The following is a 13,068-nucleotide window of genomic DNA, read 5'->3' as shown; positions in this document are numbered from 1 at the left end:
AAGGCCTGGTGGCATAGTGGTTAAGTGCTACGGCTGCTAACCAAAAGGTCAGCAGTTGGAATTCACCAGGTGCTCCTTGGAAACTCTATGGGGCAGTTCTATTCTGTTCTGTAGGGTTGCTATGAGTCAGAATCGACTCGACGGCAGCAGGTTTGGTTTTCTTTTTTGGTTGGAAAGGCCTGTGTCATCTGGGGTAATGTAGCAGGAACCCTACGTGTCAAGATTATCTGCTTTTGTAAAGCAGGAAGACCCAGTGATCTGCTTACTTCCTCCTTCTCTACTGGAGGCTGTCAAAAGAACATGCCAAGCGGGTATTATTTCTGAAGCTGAGTTGTGGTTTTTATATGTTTGCTTTTCCCCACAGGTATGAAGAAATTGATTTTGAAACCGGAATCCTGGAGTCCAAAAGGGACCCGGTCCCTCTGGAGGATGTCTACCCCATTCACATGATCTTAGAGAATAAAGATGGCATCCAGGGCTCCTGCCGTTATTTTAAGGAGAGGAAAAACATTACCAATGAAATCAGGACCAAGTCTTTGCAGCCTCGTTGTACGATGGTGGAAGCCTTTGGCCGGTAACGGATTTGCACTAAATCATGGAGATTTTATTGATTGGAAGTCAGGGTTGTGGTCAGAGCGCTAGGACCTGGCCTGCAGCCTGAGTGTTGGTCAGAGTGCATCAACATTGCACTGACCCATTCTCTCTGTTCTTCACTCCTTCTGTTGAGAAGACTTTACAGTGTGGGGGATACCTGAGGTTGGGAGTGTCATTTTTCTCAAGCCATCTCCCTTACCCTCAGCCCCCACCTTCATTCCAACCTCCCTTCCTACTTTGCGGACCACAGAGAAGCTGCTGTTGTTGTTAGTTGGCATCAAGTCATTTCCAACTTATGATGACCCCATGTGTTACAGAGTAGAATTGCTCCACAGGATTTTCTTGGCTGTAATCTTTATGAAAGCAGTTCACCAGGCCTTTCTTCTGCAGTGTCACTGGGTGGGTTTGAACCACCAACCTTTGGGTTAGCAGCCACTTGCAAACCGCTCGTGCCAACCACACTCCTAGAGAGAGAAGCTACCAGCTGTGACCTCCCCTAATTTGCAACTTCTTCCTCAGCTTGCAGGCTTGCCCACATTTGCACCCTTTTTTCTGCTCTCCTCATCTCACAGGAGAGAAGAAATGAAGGCCCTGTCTAAGACCGTGACCCGGATGCTTCTCTTCATTCCGTTCTCCCTTCATTCCCAGCTCAGCTCCCAGCACTGCTTCCTCTGGTCCCCATCTCTTTCCTACCTCTGTAGGTTAGCTCAGGTTTTTCCGTTGTTTTCTACTTTCCCCTGTCTACTGGTGCTGTCTCCTCAGCACGCTCATAGGACTCACCCATCTAACAAGTTCCTTCTCTTGACCTGGTATCCTCTGTAACTATAGCTATGCAGCCATGCTTCTTGGAAGAAATGTCTACATTCAGTTTCTGTCTCCTCACCTTCCCTTCACTCCTCAACCCACTGCACTCCTAATTCCTGACTTCGTTACCTCACTGAAACTATATCATCCAAGATCCCTGGTAACAAGCCTGTGAACACTTGTTGTGCCCTTTATCTCCTTGTCCCTTCTACACCATTAGCAACTTTTCTTTACTTTTCTAGTTTCTAGCTGTTTCTTCATTGGCTCCTTTGTGGATGCCCCACTTCCACCCACCGCTTAATTGTTGGCTGCTGCCAAGGCTTTGTCCTCTGCCTTCTCTCTCTCTCTGTCACACACACACACACACGCTGATTTCGTCTGTACACATAAGCTTTACATGATGATTCCCAAATTGATATCTATTCCCCAGACCTTTTCCCTATGTGCCATATATGATGTTTCAATAACCAGCTCTTAATCTCAGTGGGAAACCCTGGTGGCGTAGTGGTTAGGTGCTACGACTGCTAACCAAAAGGTCGGCAGTTCGAATCCGCCAGGCGCTTCTTGGAAACTCTACAGGGCAGTTCTACTCTGTCCTGTAGGGTCGCTATGAGTCGGAATTGACTCGATGGCACTGGGTTTGGTTTGGTTTGGTTAACCTCAGTGTGCCCGAAAGTGAGATCATCACACTCTTTCACTCCAAACCCACCACCTCTTCCTTTTCTTCTTTTGATTTTTAGTGCTGGTCAGAGGTATTCCCATGCACATGGCTGTACAAGCCATAAGGTGAGGACTCTTCCTAGGCCCCGTCCTCTCCCTGACTTCTACACTGAGTTGGCCACCAAGTCCTGTTGATCCTACCTTCTAAATTATCCTCAATGCCCCTTTGGCTTTGAATTAATGCAATAATGTCCTAACTGTCTGCCTTCTTGCTGTCTCTCTTCTTCGTAACTTTCTACACAGCTATGGAGTGTTTTTTTCTAAGATCAAAGTGTGATGGGTACCAGGGCCAAGGTTTCAAACTGACCAAATCTGCCCCACAAACATGCTTTGGCCAGTGTGGTGTTTTGTTTTAAATTTTATTTCATTGCCAATATTTACAAACCTAGATTTCTAAAAAAGAAAAATCTCGAAAAATCACAGGACTGACCACACTGGGACTGAATTTTTACATGGCAATATAGGGGCAGTTCTACTCTGTTCTGTAGGGTTGTTATGAGTTAGAATCAACTCAATGGTAACAGGTTTGGGTGTTTTTTTTGGTATTAGGTATATATATAGTTATAATTGTTATATTTTCTTGAGATGACCCTTTTATTTTTTACTTAAGTCTATTGTATCTGATATGAATACAGCTATCCCAGCTCTCTTTTGGTAATTATTTACATGGAATATTTTTTCCATATTTCACATTCAACCTATTTGTTTCTTTTGATCTAAAGTGAGTTTCTTGGTGACAGCATATAGTTAGATAATTTTTTTAAAAATCCATCTTGCTATTCTCCACCTTTTGATTGGTGTGTTAAATCTATTTACATTTAAGGTAATTACCAATAAAGAAGGACTCCTGCCACTTTGTTACTTGTTTTCTGTGTGTCTTATACCTTTTTTGTCCCAGTGTTGCCTTCTTTTGTGTTTAGTTGATTTTTTAAGTGAACCATTTTGATTCCATTTTCCTGTTCTTTTGTGTGTATTTTTTAGATATTTTCTTTGTGGCGACTATGGAGATTACACTTAATAGCCTAAATTTATAATAGTGTAGTTTGAATTGATACCAACTGAGCATACAAAAACTCTTCCTGTACAGCTCTGTCCCCACCCCCCATGTTGTTGTCACAGATTAATCTTTATACATTGTATCCCCAATAACATAAGTTTGTAATTATTTTTTATGGATTTGTCATTTAAATCATGTAGGGCATAACAAGCAAGTTACAAACCAAAAATACAATAAAACTGTCTTTTATATTTACCCATGGAATTACCTTAACTAGATATCTTGAAATATACAGCTTTGAGTTACTATTCTAGTGTCCTTTCACTTCAATATGAAGGATTCCCTTTAGCATTTCTTGTAGGGCAGGTACAGTGTTAAAGAACTCCCTCAACTCCTTTTTACCTGGGAATGTCTTAATTTCAACATTAGTTTTGAAGGATAGATTTCCCCAGGTATAGAATTCTTGCTGAGAATGGTTTTCTTTCAGCATATTTGGTATGTCATCCCACTGTCCTCTGGCCTACATGGTTTCTGAAGAGATATCCTCTGTTATTCTTGTTGAGGATTCCTTGTATGCAACAATTCACTTCTCTCCTGCTGCTTTCAGTATTCTGTCTTTGTATTTGTTTTTTGAGAGTTCGATGATCATGCGTCAATGTGGTGGATATCTGAGTTTATCCTACCTGGAGTTTGTTGAGCTTGGGTTTGTAGATTCATGTCTTTTGTCAAATTTGGGAAGTTATAGGTCATCATTTCAAATATTTTTCCTGCTCCCTTCTCTCTCTCTGTCTTCTTATAGGACTCCCACGATGTGGGCGCTGACCTGCTTGGTGGTGTTCCATGAGTTTTAGGCTCTGTTCACTTTCTTTGATTTTTTCTTTTCTATTTACTTCTCAGACTTGATCATTTTAATTGTCCTATCTTCAAATTGGCTGATTCATTCATCTGCCAGCTCAAATATGCTATGGAACCCCTCCAGTGAATTTTTTGTTTTTGTTATACTTTTCAGCTCTGGTGTTTCTCTTTGGTTCCTTTTTATCATTTGTCTCTTTATTGATATTGTCATTGTGTCCTTTTTTTCCTGATTTCCCGTAGTTCTTTGCCCATCTTTTTCTTTAGTCCTTTGAATACATTTAATGCAGTTGCTTCTAAATCTTTGTCTAGTAAATTCATTCTCTGGCCTTGCTTAGGGTTGGTTTCTGTTGCTTTATTGGTTCTTTTGAATGGACCATCCTTTCCTGTTTCTGTGTATGCTCTGAGATTTTTTGTTTTGTTTTTGTTCTTGTCCAGAAAACTGGACATTTGAATATCATAATGTAATAACTTTAGAAATCAGATTCTCCCTTTCCCCCTGGGTTTTCTGGGGTTTTGTTTGTTTGTTTTTAATTGTTGAAAGCTGTAGTTGTCCATTTGTTTAGTGGCTTCCCCTGACTATTTTGCAATGCCTGCCTTCCTGATTGTTTGTGGTCATTGACGTCTCAGTTTCTTAGCTGTGTTCAGCTAGTGTTTTGACAGAGATTTCTAAGAACACCAGGGGAGGAAACGATAATACTTCTTCCATTCTTTGCAGATTGGCTCTGTGCTGGCACACTCTTTCAACACTGAGCTGGACTTGCATGGGCCTACGGATCAGGCTGAGTTCAAAGTGTAGTCTTCTTCAGTATTTTCGAGCGTGCATCTTATCCTGGGCATACATGTGATTTTCTAGATTTCTTCGTGCTTTTGAATGCTGTATCCGCTCCCCCCCCCCGCCCCCCCCCCAAAAAAACTCTGTGGCTTCTCTTCCTAGTCCTTAGGCGTCTGCTGTATGTCTCAATAGAACTCTTTAGCCCCAGGCAGCTACAGGAGGCTACAGTTTTCAGGCAGTGACTGCCACTTCTCCACCCCATGTGAGTTCTGAGGTAGGCCAAACAGATGCATGCCTTGTGTCAGTCTTTCAGGTAGCCCCAGACACACTCAATAATTTGTGAATAAGGTCTGTTCTGCTTCCTTCAGACCCAGGAACCAGGGTTCCTGCCTGGGAACGTGGGCTGTCACCACTTCAAGACTGCCACTGAACCAGGGGCTAGGGTTAGGAATGGCATGGACACATAGAAAATGGAAGTTTTCCAACCATTTGGAAGTTGCCTTTTTCTCGATTCAGTGTTCACTAGTTGCTGTAAACCTTTGGAAACCTTTGACTGGTTTTCAGAGCTCTGACAAAGTTGGTTTTGCCAGGTTCTGCTTTTTTTTTTTTTAGGGTGTTTCTGTGGGCAGACAGGAACGTGTAGTTGCTTACACCACCATCATGCAGATGGCAGCCACCCTGTTAGGCTTCAAGCGAAGAAATAACAAGATTGACTCTGCTCATTGAGAACAGTCCTAAGACCCCAAAAACTTGCATAATTGGGGGGAGGTTATTGAGAACTTCTAAGAAGAAGCAAAATTCTTCTAGAAGATTCTATAGGTTCTAAAAGATTCAGCTGAAAGCACATATTTCAATTTTCTCGAAATCATTTAAACTTATTTCTTCATGTGGCTGGTCCTGATTTGCAGGTGGGGGAAGAAACTGATCATTGTTGCCTCCCAGGACATGCGTTACAGGGCCTTGATCGGCTCGGAGGGGGATCCTGACCTGAAGCTTCCTGACTTCTCTTACTGCATTTTGGAGCGATTAGGCAGGTCCAGGTGGGAAGGAGAGCTCCAGCGAGACCTTCACAGCACTGCTTTCAAGTAAGGGGGAAGACTTTTTTTCTCTGCTTTAAGTTATAGGGGTAACTGTGCCCTGTACTCCAAAAATAGGGTGTCTGACTCATCTTCCCTGTTCCTGTCATCCCTACGACCGAACCAGTCCTGTAATCTGTAGTGATTGGGAATGCAGTGTTTTCTTTTAAAGAGACCTTAAGGTGACCAAATAATTTATTGTAAAACCAAAATAACTTTGAGAGTGAAGAAAGGTGGAGCTGACCTGAAGGGTTGCCAAGGCCATGGGCATAATTTGAGACCATCCCAGGGAAACCAGAATGTATGGCCACCCTAGTTATTGGCCACTACAGGATTAGAGATTCAGGTTTGATCAGCCTCTTATTAACCCTTTATCATCTCCCGTTCCAGCCATCCCTTCCTCACTCCGTTTTCCCTTGCCTCTAATCCCCATCACCCATCTACTTTTCCTGGGAGATCCGGGGGTTGCTCTTTGGCTGAGGTTTGCCTTTTCTTTCCATGGCCATTGTTTCACAGTGACTGTACTTTTAGGTTAGCAAGATAAGAGGTATGTGTCCCTCTGGTGTTTATGTCCAAATGAGAGGCTTCATACATTGCGGGGTAAAAGCTACCAAGAAAGCAAAATGACACAGCCCATGTTCTTCCTCTCCCCCAGGGTTGATGCTGGGAAGCTTCACTATCACAGAAAAATACTGAACAAAAACAGGCTCATTACCATGCAGTCACACGTGATCCGACTACCCTCTGGAGCCCAGCAACACTCAATCCTCCTCCTCCTGAACCGGTTTCACGTGGACAGGTACAGTGTGTACAGAAGGAAGCATTAGGTTACTCTTATATTGCAGCCATGTGTGCTATGCTTTTGAAAATCATAGAAACCAAACCAGAACGTGACTGTAACGTCTTAAAAAAGATATTTACTGCTTGTTTCTGATTATGAAGCTCAGTTATGCTTATTTAGAAAACCTAGAAATTATACCAAAAAAGAAAGAAAAAATCACGTACAATCTCACAACCCAGCAATGTGCTCTGTTATGATCTTGTTGAGTTTGTTTTTCTAGTAAAAATATTTTTAAAAATGTCGAATTGTATTTGTTTTGGTGGAAGAATTGTGGTTGAATTTTTTTTTTTTTTTCCTATTATGTCAATTTCAAATTGGGATGTTTTTACAGCATAGGACCATAATAACCATACCATATGGACGAGATGATAAGATTATGCTAAAATTATTATTATGATGATATTATTACAACCATCTTCCCCAGCCCAGAGATTACAGCAAGCTGGCAAAATATGCACATTCCTTCTGGGGTAGGGAGTTTCTGGGAGTGAGCAGTTATCCCTGACCCTGTACTTCTGTCTGTTGTGGTGACTAATTACCTGGTACACGAAGGGGAGAAAGGAACCTTCCCAGTATAGAGAGGTCTCAGCCTCCACTCCATAACCCCACACCCTTCTTTGTCAGAAGGAGAGAAACTAGAATCGGGGAGGGTCGAGCTGGTGCAGGACCCCTAGGATAAGGGACCTTGGGTAAATAAGCGCCAAGCTCTCCAGGCCCTGGCCACCAGCAGCTCCTTGATGGTGGTGGAGGCAGGCAGTGCTGAGGGAGACAGGTGGGCTGACCTTTCCTCGGACCACGGAAGTGACATTGTGAGTTCCCCCAGGCCAAGCGGCAGAGGCCCTGCCTTTCACCCCACTGGCCAGGTGCACCCTCCAAAGGGTGAGGAGGAATGAGCATTCTTCATGAGATATAAGTTGTAAAGTTTACAGTGCCAACTCCATAGCACAGAGCCTTGCCCAAAGGAAGAACTTAATACATGTGGGTAGACTAACTGCTAACTAAGGGCTTCCAGGAGTAAAAATTACTACTGTGCTCCTGTGAAAATATTCTCAACTCCTAATTTGCCCTCAAGGCTAGATTTTGGGAGTACTATATTGGAGAGAATTCATGCTTCGTGAATTCACATTTTAATCATTTAGTCATCCTATCTATTAGTCACATATTGTATCACCTGTCTCCTAAGTGGTATGTAGCCTGTGACCTACTTAGAACATAGAGCGGCAGCCATGATAGCAGAGAGAACCCGAGATTACATCAAGATCTGTGTTTAAATCTTTGCCACTTACTGGGCAAAGCCACTTGATCTCTTTGAACCACCATTTCCTCTTCTATAAAATGGCTGTCACACAGTGCATGGTACTAATTCACACTGGGTAAGTCCCTTCACGTCCATTTGTTGAGATGTGGTAAAAATGAAGTGAACACAGTCTCTGCATGCCATACATGTCCTTTGCCTTCCCCTAGGTCCGTGGGTAGTTCAAGCCAAGGTGTCCTTCCCAGCCTAACTGATATACAAGACCCCTTCCTGCACCAGCCTTCCCTAGGCACACGCACCTGCACGCACCTGAGGAACTCTTAGTTCTTTTTCACAGCTTCCTTTGGTGACCATTAGCTTGGAGGCATTTGTGATGACATCCACCTCACAGAACAAACACGGCATGGAAGGTGGGATTGGTCATGCCACTGACGTCAGAGGTCAGAGCCAGGACTTCAGACTCAGAGAGGCAGCATGACGCAGTGAAGAGAGCACTGGATTCAGAGAAGACTTGGTTTGCATATTGGGCCTGAGCTTTAGAAAAACCTGTTAACTTCTTTATGAAATGATCCCCATCCTTCCTCACCAAATGCTTTTTAAAGAAACATATGAGATGCTTCCTCAACTGGAAAGTATAAAAACATAAGGAGTTTTAAAGAATCACTTCGTTAAAGTTTAGCCATAGAGTCTAGCCTGTACACTGCTACTCGGTAGCTGGTGACCTGGACATGTGACTGAACTGCCCAGTACCGGTCAAATGCAGGGGTTGGACTGGATGATCTTTTGAGTCCTGAGATCAAGGATCTGAGGTTTGATATGTTGTCATTTAAGTCTTGCCTTGTCATTTTTAACAAGCAGGTAGTCTTCAGCAGTCGGTTTGGAAAAATGAACTGCTTTGTGTTTCTTGCAGGAGGAGTAAGTACGACATCCTCATGGAGAAGCTTTCAGGGGTGCTGAGTACCCGGAATAACCAGATAGAGACACTAGGAAAGCTAAGGGAAGAACTGGTGAGCTGCTGGGGGACTTCCCGGGTGCTGGGCTGAATGTGATCTGTCCCACTGCCTGGAGCTCTTTGTCAAATGTAGATGCGTTGCCAGCTCAAGCCCTGTCATGGACCTAAATATCCCTAACCAGGAAACAGATGGGATTTTCCTTTGGCTTACAGAATGAAAAAAGTGCTCAGTTCTTAATGTAAATTCTTCTTCTCGTGACTGACTTCCGTTTTCCCCTGGGGTTTACTCTAGGACATCCATAGTTCATATGGAATTGTAAATCTTGGCATTTAGATTTACTTTTGTAATGAAGCTTGCAATTTTGAATGCAGTAGTTGTATACCGAAATAACAAAGTGACTGTACTGAGAAGGAAGTGAGATGATATAAGGAGAAAAACAATTACTGACCCGCTTTGTCTTGGGCCCAGAAATAGAGGCAGTGACAAAGTGAGAATGGAGAGGAAAAACGTATACAACCTTCAGTGGAAGTTAAGAAAGAACCAGCGCTGGAAATGGGAGAATAAATAGGATTGCCCTGTAGGCTAAACAGTAAAATGTAAAGCCATATTTTAGAAAAGATTAATGTAGAACAGGTAAGTTTTGGGTTAAGAGTAATGAGTCCCCAAAGGAACATGGTTTATAGTCTGATTATAGAGACCAGGTAATCATTCTTGCTTCTCACCTTATGCTGCCCTGGTGAAGCTCTAGTTGCTGATTTCATTTTTCGGAGGGGAAGGGGGCTGCTTCTCCATTGCTAGATGCCTTGTATGCCCCAAGTCTGTTTAAACCAGAGGCATGTGGGGCAGATTTGGCCTGTACGTTGTTAACAATAAATTTGACACAGCATTTTCAAAAACCAAGATTTCACATAAAAATCTAGGCTTCCAGCTTCCCTTGGAAAAAAATCAAGCTCTGGCAAGTTGCAGTCTCTCGTGGCAACAATTAGCTAGAGCTAGTTGTACACTGGCCAGCTCTCCACCTCTCCCCCATCTCTTGTCACCTCTCAGACACCAAGTCAGAGTCAGTTGCCATTTGTCATTTCATGTGCACTGCTGTGTATGTAGCAGGAAAGGAATATTTCTCTATATCTGAGTTTCTATCAAAAGTGGAAAATGAAAGGTAGACCTGTCTTTAAGAGGCCATAGTAGAAATGAAGACACCTTCTATGTGCTAAGTGAATATCTGACTACTTTGCTCATTTATGTAGTACTTGTCTGGCCCATGCAGACACTGGAGGTTGAAACCCTGGGCCCTGCAGGGCCATTCGGTGACAAAGGTGGTGGTGTAGTCTGGCCTCAGGCCAGCGCTATGGACTATCAAGTGACACGATTTGACTGTTAATGGGACATTATTTCATTTATTCCTTTAACAAATACTTCAGTGAGTGTCTACTTTGAGTCAGAACTATTCTGCACTAAGATTACAAAAATCAGTGAGGATGACAGATGGCACACTATCATGAAGCAGCTTAGTGGAGGGGCAGGCGTGTGAGACATGCTTAGAACAGGGTGTCACATCGGAGAATGTGTCTGAGCTCAGGAGGGAAGGGGCGTTCTTCAGAGAGCTGAGAAAAGCTTCTTGGAGAAAGTTGATGTTGTGCTGGGCTTTGAAGATGAAGTGTTCCGAAGTAGACAGAGAAGAAATGGCATTTCAGGCAAAGGAGACCAGCTGGAACAAAGGCATGGAGTAGTGAGAGGTCATAGGACATTTTCAGAGATAGCAATGACCCTGTGTGTGGCCAGGGGTAGGGGAGTAGCCGGAGATGTGGCTGGAAATGAAAATGGACCAGATAAGAAAGATCTTGAGTGGGACTTTAGCCTTTAGATTCTGGTAGCTGGTGGTCGTTTCACAGTCCCTAGGAGGTGCAGACATTAACATACTTGGCCTCTAACCAAAAGGTTGAAGGTTCAAATCTACTCAGAGGCACCTTGGAAAAAAAGCCTGGTGATCTACTTCTGAAAAATCAGCTGTTAAAAACTCCATGGAGCACAGTTCTCTGACATTCGTGGGGTCACCATGAGTCAGAATCTACTGGACAGTAACTGATGGCACTTTATAAGTGGGGAAGTTACAGGAAGAGGGTTTCGGAAGAGGAACTGGTGAACAGAGGAGATTGTAGGCAGGGTGGTGAGGGGAATGCCGTTGCCTCAGGCCAGGATGTGGGCCTGAATTGTTGGAGAAACATTTGGGAGGTGAAACTAACAAGACTTGATCAATGACTGGAGCCAGGATTTAGAGGTGAATGACAAAGAAGGAGTCTTAAGATGAAGCCCATGGCTTGAGTGGGCTACAGTGATTGGCACTCACTAAAGTAGAAGAGAGCTAAGTGGGCTTCATGAGAGCAGGGACTGTGTCTGTTTGTTCACTGCTGAATCCTCCCCCCCCCCCCCCCACTATGAGGACAATGCCTGGCACAAGGTAGATACTCAGTAAATATTTGTTGAATTAATATACGCATAAAGTAGAGAGTATAGAAACAGGAACAAATTTGGGTGGGAAGGAGGCACACAACAAATTGATTTTGGAATTTATTGAGTATGAGGATCTTCTGGAATGTTCGCTTGGTGATGTCTAGTCCACAGCTAGAAGTAGGGGGTCACAGGCAACTGAGCAGCATTTAGGGAATAATTGGCCTGTGGATAAGGTTGCTTCCATGAATATAGATGCTGTCTTTTTTGTGTGTGGGGGGGGTCCTGTTCCTTCCTTCTCTTTTTACTGGGCAGATTGTGTGAATTCTTGATGGCGTCCCCCTAGAAGGCAGGACTACATAATCCTCCATCACATAGGATGATGGTCCAAGGCTTAGTACCATATGTTTAGGGCGAGAGTGTGATGGATGAGTTTCACAAGGGTCTTTCCATGATGCTGTGGGCATGGCTAGATTAACAATGGATGCCATTTACAAACCAGTGGTTTGAAGGAGCCATACGTGAGTCATCTGTATGTCTTTGATGGCCATATGTTTCGAGGCCTAACAGCTAGAGTGCTGGCTAGTCTCAGACTGGATCACACATGTGGCAGCGGCAGCCTACAGACATTTGCCTCCTCTCTCCTCCAGAGCATAAGAGGAAACTTGTAAGACTCAACTGAAAAGTCTTAGTCGTGAGTGCCTCCTGTTCAATCCATAACTTCTAGCAGTGGCAACTCATCTTACTATCCCAGGGGCTACAAATGAGAACGCCAGCAGTGGCCAGGAGAGCAGTATAAATGAGTCAAACGGGCCAAGTGGAAAAACCAATTTGGATAGCACTATGGATTCAAGAAATATTTAATTTTTCTCTCAACTAGTGTAAGGTAAAAGCAGCGCAGAAATGGTGATAAATGGCGACTGGGGTTCTGGCTCAGCGTCAAAGGATCTGATAGGGACTGTGAAGGCTGGGGCACCTGGACACAGTCCATCGAGGGAAAGCAGCCGCCCTTGGCCCCAGCTGACTGTTGCTCTGAGGACTCCAAACCTAGCATTTGTTGCCAGATCTTAGTTTTTCAAGAAAAGCCAGAATCTGTTTTTTTTTTTTTTTTAATGCCTGTGAAATCCCTCACTTTTCAATGTTGGAAAGTAAATTACTTTTTTAAAACACATCATGCAGATGTAAAGACATGGCCTGCGCTGGAGGCTGCCTGTTGGTGACGCCTGCAGTTAGGATGCACTTCTGATCATCTTGTTTGTATTGGCCTTGGAGAAATAGGAGCGATAGGATGAATATAATTAGCGTCATTTTGTTGTGGCTTCGCTAATTTTTTTTTTAGAAATGTTATTTTAAATTTTCCTGGTTTTCCCCTGCCGCTGCGAGGGGAGGGGTGTCTGTGTGTATGCGCACATGCAGTTGTGTGTGTTTACTAATACCTAATACACTTGATTCAAAATTTAAAAAACATTAAGATACCCAGTGAAGAAGCTCCTCTGTCTACCCTAATCGGCTACATTCCCACCCTGACTGTTGTTTTAGGATCATTTTAAGCAAATGTCTTTCCCCCTCCCATGATCAAAAGGCAGCGTCGTTTATAGACTGCTCTGCACTTGCTTTGTTCCCTCGAGACCAGAGCTTGGAGGTCTTCCTTCATTAGTGAGCGTAGCTTGGTGGTCTTCCTTCGTTAGTAACTCCAGCGTTTCTTCTTTCTTGCTTATAGCTACATTTTTGTCCATGGCATGTCCTTTGTCAT

General features: G+C 43.5%; 1 protein-coding gene across 2 annotated transcripts in view; it reads left to right on the top strand.

Moving 5' to 3' along the window:
- The window catches only part of GTF3C1 (general transcription factor IIIC subunit 1), an 89,341-nt gene that overhangs the window by 6,825 nt on the left and 69,448 nt on the right, over positions 1 to 13,068 (top strand). For both annotated transcript variants that reach the window (XM_049902797.1, XM_049902796.1), the window contains exons 2-5: positions 365 to 574; positions 5,651 to 5,827; positions 6,474 to 6,617; positions 8,825 to 8,921. In XM_049902797.1, the coding sequence (XP_049758754.1) occupies positions 365 to 574; positions 5,651 to 5,827; positions 6,474 to 6,617; positions 8,825 to 8,921 (628 nt within the window). The remainder of the gene's footprint in view (positions 1 to 364; positions 575 to 5,650; positions 5,828 to 6,473; positions 6,618 to 8,824; positions 8,922 to 13,068) is intronic.

This window comes from Elephas maximus, chromosome 12, assembly GCF_024166365.1.
Source record: "Elephas maximus indicus isolate mEleMax1 chromosome 12, mEleMax1 primary haplotype, whole genome shotgun sequence".
Lineage (NCBI taxonomy): Eukaryota > Metazoa > Chordata > Mammalia > Proboscidea > Elephantidae > Elephas > Elephas maximus.
The sequence above is the reverse complement of the archived record's forward strand: the minus strand, read 5'-3'. Positions and strand labels throughout refer to the sequence as shown.